We start from the raw sequence: 14,930 nt of genomic DNA on the forward strand, positions 1-14,930 counted from the left end.
CAAAATTGGTCTCCACGTGTTCCCCTTCTTTGGTACTAGGAACAGGCGAGAATAAAATCCTAGGCCCACTTCTGGCAGAGGGACCGGCTGTATGGCCCCTATTTGAAGTAGCAGAGAAATTTATTTGTGAGCCTCTATTCTTTGCTGAGGAGGAACGTCTGGCATGCCTTTGAAAGGAGGCAAGGTATGGAAATAAAACTTGTAACCTTGGTGTATGATATCCAATACCCATCTGTCTTGGGTAATTAAACTCCAATTTTCCTTGAAAAGTGCCAACCTTCCTCCCAAAGGTGCTGCCAAACGAGAAGGCTCTGGCAGCTGAAAAGGTAGGTCATTGGGTCTGTTTACGAAAGGACTGACCCCTGCCCTCACCTGAAGACTGTACAGGAGAACTCCCTGTTCTAGGCCTGAAAGAGCCCTGAGCTCTGCCCCTACCACGTCTAGATCTACCCCTAGACTGGGAGTCATAAGAAGGATACGTCCACCCCTTGGTAGGCCAATTCCTACTAAACTTTGGAGGCTGAACCTGCAAAAAATCTTTAACAGTCTGCATAGACTTAGCCTTGTCTTCCATTTTCTTTAAGACTGCTTCCACAGGTGAACCAAACAACACATCAGACTGTAAAGGAGCATCTAAAATCCTTGTCTTAACATGGTCAGATAAATTCTGATCCCTCAGCCAGGCGTGCCTGCGAAGAACTGACCCAGTGGCAGCCACCCTAGATGAGGCCCGTACAGCATCAAAACCACATTGCAAAGAATGCTTACCCACCTGTTCAGAAACATGTACCAAATCTTGTAATTCCTTACACTCAATACCTTCCGCCAGAGCATCTACCTTAGACTTCAATTGAGAAAGTAGATAGTTTTGGTATTTCAACATGTGAAACTGGCAATTCAAAGCCCTCATAGCTAGGGTGGAAGAAGTATAGACTTTCTTTCCCCATCTATCCAAAGCCCTGGCCTCTTTATCTGGAGGAACCGGATTTTTTACAACAGAAGCCTTGACACCCTTAGGCCCCTGACTAACAGTTTCTGGGTCCGCCCTAGGACTCTTAAAAAGATACTTATGAGCTTCAGGCACCCTGTAATACCTATCCGGTTTAACAGGAGCAGGAGGCAAAGAATCAGGATTAAGAGAAGCCTCTGCAAACACATCTTCCACAACATCCAGAACCGGAGGTATAGCCAAAGGCCTATGCTGGGGTAAAAATAAAAATTCCCTAAGCCTTTTCCTGGAATCAGAGAAGTCCTGACCTTCCCACTTAAAATGTTCCCTCATGGAATAAAGAGTCTCTGAAAAAGAAAAATCCTCAGGAGGAGAAGCAGAAGGAGTAGAATCATCCACATCAGAATCAGAATAAGGAGAATACTCCTAGACTCTGAAACATCCGAAGCCTGCTCAAAACTCCCCAACTCAGGTTCCACCCTAGGTCTCTTATCAGGAGGGGGCAAAGAACCTCTAATCAAAGTAATCAAATCTTCTGCCATTTTAAGCATGTGCTTCTTGGGCACAGATCCTGAAGAACTAGGAGTGACACCAACAGAAGCTAAACCTGGCCTGCCTCTGGGAGAAGCCTTGGAAACAGAAGGAGAGGGCCTAACCACCCTAGGAAGGGAGGGGAGTACAGTAACCTGAGAAGCCCCTTCAGCCTGACCTGCCTCCTGAGAGGCCACATCCTGCAACAACAAAGTCTCCCCCTGGGACTCCAGAGAAACCTCCGGCTGAACCCCCGGTTCCACCGACACCTCTAAAGAACCGGCGTCCGGTACGGACGACTCTTCTTGCCTGGGCTTAGCTGCTTTGTCTTTGCGCTTCTTCGAAGAAGCGGCCGGAGCATCCGACGGCATATTATAATTGCACCGCTCAAGACTAACCTGGCACAATCTAACCTTCGCTTAATAGTGCGCTTATTGAACCTAGCACAAAAGCGACACCCAACAACGTCGTGCTCAGGCCCTAAACAAGGAATACACAAAGTATGATAATCTCTATGCGGTATCTGTTTCCCACAAGAAATACAGTTATTCACTTTTTCTGACATCCGTAAACCACTGAGGCAAGAAAAACTAAAATATTCTAACGGGGTACTTAGCCAACTTTGACTCGGTCTGAAACTCCGAAATCGAAAAATTTCAGAACGCCGAACGGCACTTGCAACGCTGCTTCTGCATCGGACCATGCGGCAAAAAAGACTGAGGATATGACGTCGGTCATGCGCATTTGCACCCTGACGTCCTGATGTCAGTCTAATGCGCCTTGACCGACGTCAGCCTTATACTTTGATATTCGGGCCGACCGAGGACAGCGGACTACCCAAGTGTAAGGACTGCAGCAATGTGAGATGAAGAACATCACTGTTTTCGAAGATAAAAACTGCAAATTAGCCTAACAAGCAAATTCAAAAGGAAAGTGTTAAGTTTATCTAGTACAAAATTAAGATTCCAAGGAGACACCTGTCTTCTACATGGATGGAAAGGTAAACCTTTTTGAAAAATAGCTTCATTTCAGGCAGTGGAAAAGAGGTTATCCATGAAGAAACAAGCCCAAGAGGTCAGTCCTAATGGAAAACTAGGAAAGGCCAGAGGATAACAACTCTCTCAGACACTTAAGAACCAGAGGCTTAAAATGGTCCTGGTTCTTGCTTTGACACCAACTAGAGAAACTGTAGCAGGTTTCTTAGCCTCCATTAATGCCTGCTACACATCCTCAGAGAACAAGAGCCTAAAATGTATTTAAAATTATATCATCCAGGCAGTTTAGTTGAAGAAATTGAAAGCTGATGTGCATCAAACAACCCTAGCCTATGTGACTAAGTCCACCCTGCGAGTAAGCTTGTGATAATTGCACTTTACCAACTTAAGAATGCAGAACCACATCCTCAGCAAAACAGAGTTAACAGTATCATCTTCTGTGAGTCGCCCTGAATCTTGAACAACCCTGGTCATCACAGGAAATGATGGAAAGGCATACAGGAATATCCCTGACCATGGGAATGAAAAGACATGTCTTCCAGGTCTTTATGCAGGATTCCTGGAGCATAATTTGTTTAAATGTCTGTTATGAAAATGGAGCCAAATACATTTATCTGAGGTGCTCCTCACAGTTGTATCAATTCCTTTAAGACCCTGTGAGCAACTTCAGTTTATGGGGATCTGTTCTCGTTCCTGCCCAGCTTGTGTGCTACAACATCCTGCTCTGACAGAATTTAAGTAGTTTGGTAGGTCACACTGTTGGCAGCCACTGATAGTCTGCAAAAGGGTTAGGAACCGGTCTCGCCTGTTTATGTAGCAAATCACTGTTGCATTACCTGCAATTGCTATAAAACAGCCTGGAATCCAAAGATGGCTCACAGATTTCAGAGCATTTATTACTGCCATAATGTATTTGTCATTTATGTGCTTTAGCTTGTCCTGCTTGCTCCACAGCCTTTGAACTTTCACACACACGGATGCAGCTCCCAAACTAAAATCTCAGGCATCTGTGGCTATAGAGTAGGACGCTGGAAGGGAAAAAGGGAGACCTGAGTTGAGAGAGACAGCGGATTCCTCCACCATACCAAACTTCCTTTTTACCGCACTGGGATTTGAAATGACAGGGGGTTGCTGGTGACGGATCCAAAACTGATTTGATGAACCAACTAATTTTCCTTAAGTGCAGCCTTGCTAAAGGAATTATGATAATTGCAGAGGCCATGAAATCTAGAATCCAGAGATAATCCCTGGCAGATGCCAGAGTCTGGTCAGAATATCATATTGTACCATGTAACACTCCACTTTGTTCCAAGGAAGAAATGCAATCTTGAGGGATGTGTCCAAAAGACATTCCACAAACACTATCCTGTGAGACTGGATGAGAGAAGATTTATCTATGTTCACCTGAAATCCCTCACTGAGAAAAAAGTTTTTTTTTTCTTATTTTACTCAGTCTGGAGATTCTTGATAACCTGTAAAAGAATCTGCAAAAATAGAGCAGTTATTTCAATGCCCTGCAACCTGCAATGAGCTATTACAGGAGCCAGGTACTTTGTAAACACTCTTGGAGATGATGACAATCCAAAGGGTAAACCACAGAATGGAAAATAAACACCAGACACACAAAAAACAAAAGCAACTGAAATCTTTAACAATTGGAATATGGTGATAATCATATTTTAAATCCAGTTACTAGAAAACTGAGGAGTGGAATGAGAGGTAACAAGAGACTACAGAGACAGCATTTTGGATTTTGACATGATGGTTGAGAAAAGAAAGGTCCACGATAGGTCTCAAAGAGCATGACTTTCGACATTGCTTTCCCAATTTGACTGAAGAAAGGATACAAATAATTGGCTAGATTTTCAAATCATTTAGTTCTGTGTAAGTAGAAATGTAATAACTGACTGCATAAATCCAACAAATGCAACATCTATTTACCTTTGCTGAAGAAGTTTGGGAATAACACTGGCATATCTAGATTGATGTATTAGAAGCACGTTTAGGAAGAAAAGAAAGGTTAGTTCTCAAGGTTACCTTATCTTTTGTAAGGTCTTATACTAACTGTTACAGGGGCTCCTTTAATGACAGAAGTGGTAAAAAAAAAAAATGGTAGATTTGTGGTAGTCAGGGGCTAATTGCAAGGGATGAGGATTATAGTGGTATGTATTTATATTCCACCAAAAGCTGCTATTACAGAGCTTATGAAAATTGTGAGAAATCTGCTTTCAGCAAGGAATATTACTTATAGGTGGGAATTGGAACTTGATTTACAATAGTCAGGTCAGGATGTATAATGGAGACCCTAGAAAAAAATATAACAAAGAGAGGGTAGACTTTTAAAGAAATTTATGAACATATTTCGTATTGAAGTTGTGAATTCAACAGCAGGAATCTAGACAGAATTTAAATACAACTTCCCAAGGTACAATGACTGGGTTAGACTAGATAGAATTGATATTTCACAGGAACATGTGCATTTAATTGAAAGTTTTACACAACCAACAATTTTACATCATGCACCAAAAAAATCAATATAAAAATGCAGGGTAATTAAGTAAAAACGAGACACTGGCACTCTCCCACTTGTTAAAAAAAAAAGTTACAGCTAGTGAGTGATATAAAAGGAAAATGGAGCTTAAGATAGGGTGGAAATAAGAGGGAAGGAGATATGGTTAAGAAGTAATAAGAATTACCTAAAGGGGCTGATAAAGGTTGCAGTACTGCAGAATAAGGCATCTCACAGAACAAGAGACACAAATGCAAACTGTTAAAGAGAAGACAAAGGAGCACCTGGACATATGCAAGAGTTAGAGACTGCTGCTGAGCAAATATTTTCTGAAAACTCCAGAGCAAAATAACTTGCAGTTCAATGACTTCGGCAAAATAAAGTAGAAAGGCTTGTCAGCAAACTTAGGGAGTCTATAACAAGAAAAACAACAAGAGATCCTGCAGAGGCAGTAGACATTTTGGAAATTTTTAAGAACGTGCATAACGCAAAGAAAAGTGGGAAAAAAAAGAAAAATAACAGAAATGGAAACAGTTATGGAAGAATTATTTATGCCACGGTTAGAGGTAGATGAGGCTCAACAATTAACCGTTAAGAAAGGAGGGGATGAGAAAAACGGTAATGTATAACCAATCTTCAGGAAAGTCTCTAGAAACAGACAGTATTCCTATGGAAGTTTGGAGGTTAGCAGGGAAGAAAGTCAGAGATCTGTAAGATTCTATTTAACAGTATTTTAAGAGAAGCACCAACTTCTTGGAAAAAGCTGTGGTGGCTTTATTATCTAAAGACTTTAAAGACCCAACAAACTCTGCTTTATAGAGACCCATTTCACCTTTAAACTGTGACAAAGTACTCATGTCTATAGTAGCCAAGATAATGGCAAAGGTGTTACCAAAATCGATAGATATGGACCAATATGGCTTTGTGGAGGGGAGGCAAACATTTGACAACACAGAGAACAATGATCCATCCAGGGTGTAGCAGAAAGAAAATACTTCTGTTCTTGGTGGGACATTTATACAGAGAAGGCATTCGATAGCTGGGATTTTGAGAGTAGGGAAATGAAACATTTGCATTCCCTGATACAATAAGGTTAATTAGGAGGCAATATGACAGATGGGCAGCAGAAATTAAAGTGGGAAGGTTCCTCTCTGATAAGCTGCATTTAAACAGATTAACCTATCGGGTGCGCTAACTTTCTTTCCCCTTTATTCGTTTTCTGCCCCTGTTCTGTAGTGTTGTCTCTCCTGAAGTTAAGACAGTGTTCACAGGGTAAACTCGTTCAACGACATTTACTGGTGGTTGCGGTCTTTCCCTGCTATTTTATTTTGTTTGCTTTTATATCAGTTTGGTATCCGTTTTGGTTTTTAGGGTTACCACCTGTCCCACTTTACGAGGGACAGCCCCTCTGTGGGCAGTTGTGTCCTGACAAAAATTGTTACAAATTGCAAATGTCCTGAGATTTTAGGACAAAGTTATTTCCTATATTTTATGTAATAGTTGCATAAAACAGTTATTCTGTATCTAAAATACCTAAATATTGTAAGAAACCGAATAAGCAACTAAAATACTTCAAGAATAAGCTTTTATTTAGGCAAAAAAGTTAAGTTCTATCCTTTGTACTAACCGTGGGTATGTGTCGGCCTGTAAAATCTGATGTTTGTCCCGAAAAAGTCCCACTTTGGCCATTTGAAAAGGTGGCAACCCTAAGTGTTCATAGCAAGAAATATCCTGTTCTTTTTCTAAGCATGGAAAGCAATGACAGTGACAATTTGTCCTTTGCATGCATACTTAGTGAAACTCTCTTCTATGCACATCACTGACCTGAGAAATTCAAACAATTCAATTCAGACATTACAGCTGGTAAAATTTCACAACCTAGTTCTTGTTAATAGACAATGTTTAAAGATGAAAAGCACACTTTTCTTTTATAGCAATAAAGTGTTCACATGCATCGTTATACATGCAAGCACTTTTTTGTGTGAAAAGAAAAGTGCTTTTTGCAGACTAAAAATATTAAGTTTTAAAGACTGCTTTGAATTGTGATAGACTAAATGTAGTCAGCCTTGTTTGTGGCATTAATATTCATGGGTGAGCAGGGAGTGGTAATGTCACATTGGTTTCGAGCTTCAATTATGCTTGATAAGTGTAGGTAAGTAATTGTGAAGTAGTTATGTAATTGCCAAACTGTCAGTAATCTCCCCTTTGGGAAAACTGCACTCTCCCTTTAAAATGAACAGCAGCTCAACATCAAATGAGGAGCTATGCTCGCAGAGACATCAGTAGAAACATCTAGAGGTCTTACAGTTAAACATTCTGGCCTTCAGGCAAATCCCTTGTGCAAGGAATACTACCACAGTAGTGATCACAATTATGAACTTCTGTAAACCTCTGCAAAGAAAGCATTAGGTTTGTTAAGGATAGTAGTACACAAAGTAGTCTGCAACACCTACCTGAAAGGTTCGGATTCATGAACATCCAGTGCTGCTCCTCGGATTCTTCCTTCTTTCAATGCTTGAGACAATGCCTTCTCATCCACCAAGCCCCCTCTGGCTGTGTTCACAAGGAATGCCCCTTGTCGCATCTGCACAAAAAAGTAATTTCCGTTTTACTTCAGCTGCTCATCAGCAGGAGAGCTGCAAATCAAGAATCCACCCTTATTTTTCATCTCAGCAGTTTACAGTCTATCACTCCTACCACAAGTGGAATACATTGAGGAATTGCATCTGGTTCATACATATCCCCAAACTGGTCATTTCCTTAGTGGAACAGAGGGCTGCTGGGGGGTCCAGCTCTAGAGCTCCACAATTCCTGGACTTTGTCTACAATTCACTGCCTGCAAATTAATCACTGATGTGGGATGTTTTTTTCAATCTGAAGTTAGAGTCAGCCCACTAAACAGCACATACAGTAGCATTCCTGTATGTGCATACACACATCAAGGAAATCACTCATAACACTGCATACAGACAGCTTTTGTTAGGTAGCAGTCGAAGTGGACTTGATCCATTTCCCCTCTCCTAAAAGTATGAAGAGTTGGCCACTGTCAGTCTATCTCCTCCGAAAGAACTATTTCCCCTTTCAGATTTCACCCCATGTACCTGGTGTCACAAATGACTGTCCTCCTCCTGCAATGAAAGTTCAGATGATAAATAAATCCTTAAACTTAGTAACAAACCGTAAAACAGCTCAGAGATGCTGAAGTCAATAGTAAACAAAAATTTTGGATAACTGGAAATTATGTACTCACCATAACAGATGTGTGTTGTCTGGTTGCCATCATTTCCTCAAAGGATGGGTCTCAGATCGAACCACAGCCACTTCAAAGCTTTGGATCCAGTGCTCAAACTCTTTCCCTAACCATAATCCCCGTTAATACAACAAGGCACTTTAGACTGAGTATGCCCACCCTGAGAAAAGGCAATGCAAATTATAAAATACATTTGTAAACTATCTTAAAACAAGTGAGTTAAATAATGGTAACATGCAAGAGGAAAGAGATGCAGAAGAAACAATACCTTCAGGAGCCAGAGCTAGGTCAGCTGCATCCAACTAAGAATGAAAATTAAACTGTAAACAAAATAAGAGCGGAAAGGACAAATAGACAAAAAAGATCTATTATGATGAGTACGTAATTTTCATATCGGATATTGTCTTTTACGTCTGTTCCTCAAGGATTGCACACAGTCCCCAGCTACTTCTGTACTTGGGAGGCCTCAAGGAAGGATATTCCGGAGCACACCTGAACAAAAAGTGGCCCAAGATCGAGACTGCATATCCGATTTTAATGGGAGATGAAGGTATGGACCTTGGACCAGGTAGCTGCAGCACATACGTCATCAATTGGAACACTGGAGAGAAAAAGGCTGTAGATGAAGCCACAGATCTGGTAGTGTGCTCTTTTGGAGTGGAAGGGAGAAGAATTCCTTTTTTCTGGTACACAAATGAAATACACTGACTCAACCACTGAGAAAAAGTGACTTTGGACACAACTTTGCCTAATTTCGTATTTTAGAAGGACACAAATAACTGGTCAGACTTTCTGAAGGCTTACTGCAGTGTAGATAAAAATGTAAATGATGATGATCATCAAGTACACAGTATATTCACCCTTGTTTGAGAAACTTGGGGGGGGGGGGGGAGTGGAAGTTTTACACATTTATATTTAAAAAAAGTTTTGTACTCACCATAACGTACCATGTTTGTTGTCCTTCTCATCTTTATTGTTGCTGGTTGGGTTCAAAACAGAGAATTGATTCCGACTCTGCCTATACTAAAGCTCGAGAGCTTCCACAGGCTCGAGGGAATACCCTATTTCATGATGCTTAGGGAGATTGCCCAGATCTTTTTTGCAAATAGTGTACAAAGTAACAGTTATATACAGGGTCTATATTATATATTCAAAGCTTCAAAATTTCGAACCTCATATGTTCGACAACATATGAGCGAAACCTGAATCTTCAAATATATAATAAAAACGTAAAAAAAAAAACACTTACCTTAACGCTCTGAGCAGGGGGCTAACACTTACCTTAATGCGCTGAGCAGGTTGCAAGCTTCCCAGCGCCCCCCTACTTAAATATATCAACTCTGAGACCGCACTTCAGTGCAGAAAAGGGAAATTTTCCCATTCTGCACATACGGAGCCGTTGCCTTTCACCTTCAAACTTTTCAAAGTTCGATCATATGGTGTCGACCATATGACATTTGAACTTTGAATCGTTCGATAATTTAATAGGGACCCTTACATACATAACATAATACATATATAAACGTGTGTGACCTAGAAGAAAGAAGGAAATCAGGAAACTTAAGTTCCAAATTGACAGAAGTCTCTTGATTTTGCAGGAGCGAAGGTTGGGGGAAGGGGAAGGCGAGAAGGACAACAAACATGGAACGCTATGATGAGTACATAACGTCTTTATGTTATGTTGTCCTATCTCACCTTCATTCTTGCTGGTTGGGACAGCGTCCCCAGCAACTTCTTCCTTGGGTGGCTCAAGGGAACAAACTCTTCAGAACAGTAGAACCAAATGAAGCCCTGTTCCGGGAGGCCAAGTGTACGTTGTAATGAGTGATAAAGGTATGAGGTTTTACCCCACGTAGCTACAGCACAAATGTCATCCACAGGTAGTCTAGTTTGAAAGGAAAATGAGGTTGCCATGGCTCTCGTTGAATGACCTTTTATTTTTCCAGGCAGTTGTCTGTTTTGGGAAGTAAATGAATAGGTACTAGTATCAGAAAGCCACTTTGAGAGGGTGACCTTTGATACTGGGGCACCCTTCTTTTTATCTGAAAAGGAAACGAACAGCTGATCAGATTTCCTGAATCCTTTGGTTCTGTCCAAGTTGAAGCATAACTGCTTGTGTACATCTAATTGGTGTAAATTATATTCGGTCTTGTTGCCATAGTTTGGGAAGAAAACCAGATCAATAGATGGATTAAAATTAGCTTCAGAGCAACTTTGGGGAAGAATGACGGATTAGTTCTCAGGGAAACTGTGCCTCTATGGAAAACCAAGTAAGGGGGGCGTACAGACAATGCCTGAAGTTCTGGTACCTGCCTAGCTGACGTGATGGCCACCAAAAAGACTGTTTTCCATGTTAGGAACTTCAGAGGACAAGATGAAGCTGGTCCATATGGTGGCAGGATTAGAGTGGACAATACCAAATTAAGGGCCCAAGGGGCTACTAGTTCTTTTACTGGAGGCCTAAGCAAAAAGTGCCTTTCAAAAAGGCTTTGCAAAGTCTATGGGACATAATCTTGAATCCCATTTCTCCAATGTGGTAGTTCGATATAGCAGCCAACTGAACTCTTTTGGTAGCCGCCAGTGCACCTTCGTTGAAGAGTTTAGCTTAAAAGTCCAAAATAGAAGCTACACAGGCTGTGAAAGGATCAATGTCACTGATGTGAGCCCAACAAGAAAACCTCTTCCATTTGCTAGCATAAAGTTTTCTAGTTGCCATTTTGTGGGATGAGATCAGAATATGTTTCACAGCAGGGGATAAATCTGGAAGCCTGGCTAGGAGTGGAAGTGGAGTAGCCCAGCTGTCCGTTTGAGGGTTTTGAGCGAGGGATGCAGGGTCTCTGACGGATTTGTCAGGTGGTCTGGAACTAGGTCCAGAATCCACGGATCCTCTTGTAGATGGGGCCATAGAAAGGGGAACCAAATTTGTCAAGGCCAGTATGGGGCAATACATATTAACCTGATTCCCAACATGTTGGCTTTCTGAAGGACTTTGGAGATCAAGGGAAATGGAGGGAAGGCATAAAGAAGACCCGGGGGCCAATCATGTACAAGTGCATCCCTTGGTGACTCCCCTGGAGGGGGTATTGGGGCAAAGTAGCTGCTGCATTTGGCGTTCATGGACATGGCAAAAAGGTCGCAGCAAGGCTGCTGTTTCCTAGTTTACTGTTTCAGGGACCACTCGTGCGGCATTAGAATAGCCCTGCTGAGTTTGTCTGCAATCATACTGGATCTCCCCAGGATATGCGTTGCTATTAGAAAGCATTGGGAAGAGACTCCCCATTGTCATACTCTTTGAGCCTCTCGGCACAGAGGGTAAGATCTGGTTCCTCCTTGTTTGTTTATATACCACATGACTGATATATTGTCCATCTGGATTGCAATCATTCCTAATGGAAGGGAGTCATGAAATGCCGGCAACACTAACAGCACCGCTCTCGTCTCTAGGACATTGATATGCAAGTGGTTCTCTTATTACTGCCAGACTCCTTTGACGGTCTTCTCCAGATAACTTCTCCCTAACCCTATTTGGGAAGCACCTGTGATCACTGTAGCTACTGAATGAGGGTGGATGAACTGTCTGCCCAGAACCACCTGAGAAGAATGAAGTCACCAGCAGAGGTCACTCTTGCATGATTCCGTTATGATAATCTGGTGGGGCATGGGTAGCTTCTGCACGGACCTTTGGGTGAAAAGCAACCACTGGAGAACTCTCATGTGTAATCGTGAGAGCAGTACAAAGATGATCGCAGCCGTCATGGTACCCAACAGCTTTAGAATAACCTTTGCCTGTACTTTTTTCTTTGTGAGGATGCTTTGTACTTGTTGGCGTGTGGTTTATATCCTGTCAGGAGGAGGTTTGGCTATCATTTCTCTTGTATTTACGTCTGCTCTTATAAAGACAATATGCTGTGATGGCAACAAGGCAGACTTTTCGAAGTTTATTGTAATGCCTAGCTGAGAACAAAGGTGAGTAGTGGTGTCTCTTGCTCTGGTAAGTTGATGCTTGGTGGCAGCGGTCAGTAGTCAGTCATCAAAGTACAGAAACACCCAGAATCCTAGATGTCTCAAGTAAGCAGTGACTACTGCTAAGCATTTGGTGAAAATTATGGAGGCTGTACTGAGACCAAAGGGCAGAGCCTGGAATTGGTAAGGACTGGCTCCCAGCCGAAAGCACAAGTGACTCTGGGATCGGCTGTCCATCTTTATATGGTAGTACACATCCTGGAGATCTATCAAGCACATTCAATTGTCTTTCCCTAGAAAGGGGAGTGTAGACTGCAGTGTCACCATCCAGAAATTTGTGGGCCTCCAGTCCCCTGTATTTTTTGGAACTTAAAAGAACCTTGAGTAAGTTCTGGATCCGATTTGGTCTGCGGGGACTTTTTTCTAGCAACCTTTGAATTTCTAGGGTTGCCTGGTCCCTCTCATTCGGTGGAACATTCAAGACTGATCTTTTTTTTTAAGGGAGACAGGAAAAGGGTATACAGTAGCCTCTGGACATGATCGTTTGTACCTATTTGTTATGCTTAGCCAGGCGTTTGGGTACAGTAACAAGAAACCCCTGACTGTCTCCAGAGGTGGACACAGATGGGATTCTTTTCAGAAGGGCTGGAAGGGTCTACCAGTGACTGTATCCCTGTCACTCTGATTTTGCAGACCCCCTCTGCCGTGAGGTTGGCATCTTCCATTGCTATATCCCTCTCTGCCCCTGGGGGAAGAATCATCACGTGCGTCTGGAAAGGCTCTTTGGGACTTAAGGAACCACATCTTTCCCCCCTTCTGGCCTTTGGGGTAAGGCGTGCTAGAGAAAAATGGACTCCCATGGCAGAAGGAGTCTTTCCCTCTTGCTCACACCTGGTCAGAGTCTTTCACTTTTGCCTCTAATAAGGACGAGCCACCAAATGGGGCATTGGATAAAGGAAGACTTTAAGGGCTCTGCAAACTTGCATAAGCGCATCCAGGAATGGCTCCTTAGGGAGATTCCTGTACCCGCTGCACTCTCTCCATCAGCTGCATGAGAGAAGACGCATGGAGGAGTTTACCACTGAATTTAAGGTAGAAAGCTGAGAGGTCACCTTGTCTGAAACCTCTGCAGCTGTAGAACCTTGGAGGGCATCTCCCAACTCCTTCAAGAGATCCCTCTGAACTTTGGTAAAATGGGTCAAGTAGTTCAGTGACCTGAAGGTAAAGGCTGCTGATGAGAACATATGCTTTTCCTATCTGTCCATCGTACGAGATTCTTTACTTAGTGGATGGACAGATAAGGATTGCTCAAGACAATTCCTTTATTCCTTTTTAATGGCCACAGCCACCACCATAGCATCTACAGAGACACCTTCTGTAAAGAATTCCTTGTCAGAGGGCACTGTAATAAACTTATTTGGCCTCCTTGGAACAGGTTCCAGAGACTCTGGAGAACCCATGCCTTCCAACTGACTACATTCAGGAGTTGGTCGAAAGGCGGAATCACCCAGAGGTGGAAGGGCAAGACCCAAAAACCTCCTGGTACACGGACTCATCCTTAGAAGGGTTGATGGACTTCCAGCCATCTCTCTGCTTAAGAATCTCTAGGATTTCCGCAAAAGAGGGTGACCATGGTGACCCTTCCGAATCATCAAGGTCCATATCTGAAGTGACAGACTCCTCAGGGGAGTCTACATGTTTCCTCTTACATATTCTCTTCCAAGGGGGCCTCCGCAGAGGGGTACTTGGGGGAGGTTTCAGAAGAAATGGATGCACCCAGTGAGGTGTCCTGAGACTTCGGGTCTCCACGCTTGGGAGAGAGAGGTGGTACAGAAACAGACTCTTGTGCTTTTAGGGGAAGGGGGTTCGGATGTGAGAGTGGTGTTGTCTGAGGTGACAGCACTCTCCTCATGAACTCAAAAGCACCGCGGCACCATTCCAAGGGAGCTCCCGGCTCTGAAGAACCCAGAGACTCCCTCTGAACCAAGGCAGTGAACACAGAGGCCGAAGTAGGTGCTGAGCTCACCTGCGCTTAAGCCCTGAGGGGGAGAATTGGTTCGGACAACTGTCCAACCTGGCTTTCCTCCCTGGACTCGACGGGCGAGAATTGGGCCCTAGACTCCTCAATGGACGAAGGCACAGAGGACGCCGGAGCACATATCGGGGTCGAAGCAGATCTTGGCCCATAGGGTTCCACTATGATTGAATCCAAACACTCTGGCTCCAAAGCCACCACATGGGTTGGAGGAGAAATCTAAGGGGAAATGGAGGTTGTCGGACCCGTACCTTTCTGGGCTGGTCTCGACAGAATTTTGGCCAGCGCCGGAGTCTGTAACAACCTCGACTACCCACTCCACACTGTCATCCGAGAGACTTCTGGAGGACCGAGAGGAAAGGGTCAATTATTTAATGGACTGTAAAATAGGCGAGTGTAAGGCTGAGGAGACCGGTTCCAGGACTGGGGACCAGGCTCCATATGCAATACTCTATCGGCTCCAAAATAACAAAAGGAGGCGAAGAGTGTATCCTTAGCCTGCTTCTTTGACGGCTCAGATTCCAAAGCTGTGTAAGCAGGTCTCTGAGGATTTGTCAGATACAGGGTACTGAGACTGGTGAGGTTATTTTGGAGGAACTCTATTTTCCTTCTACAGCTTCAGAAAAAGGAACCTTCAAAAAACCCCTAACAATCAATTTTTTCTCTCTAACAAAACCCTGGGAATGAAAGCATGGCAG

The 14,930-nt window shown here is 43.1% G+C and overlaps 1 protein-coding gene across 5 annotated transcripts in view; it reads right to left on the reverse strand.

The window, feature by feature from the left end:
- Positions 1-14,930, reverse strand: part of LOC122790431 (C-terminal-binding protein 2-like) — a 1,897,537-nt gene that overhangs the window by 681,858 nt on the left and 1,200,749 nt on the right. For all 5 annotated transcript variants that reach the window (XM_044057965.1, XM_044057966.1, XM_044057962.1 and 2 more), the window contains one exon: positions 7,438-7,568. In XM_044057965.1, the coding sequence (XP_043913900.1) occupies positions 7,438-7,568 (131 nt within the window). The remainder of the gene's footprint in view (positions 1-7,437; positions 7,569-14,930) is intronic.

This window comes from Protopterus annectens, chromosome 16.part0, assembly GCF_019279795.1.
Source record: "Protopterus annectens isolate FY-2018-M chromosome 16.part0, PAN1.0, whole genome shotgun sequence".
Lineage (NCBI taxonomy): Eukaryota > Metazoa > Chordata > Ceratodontiformes > Protopteridae > Protopterus > Protopterus annectens.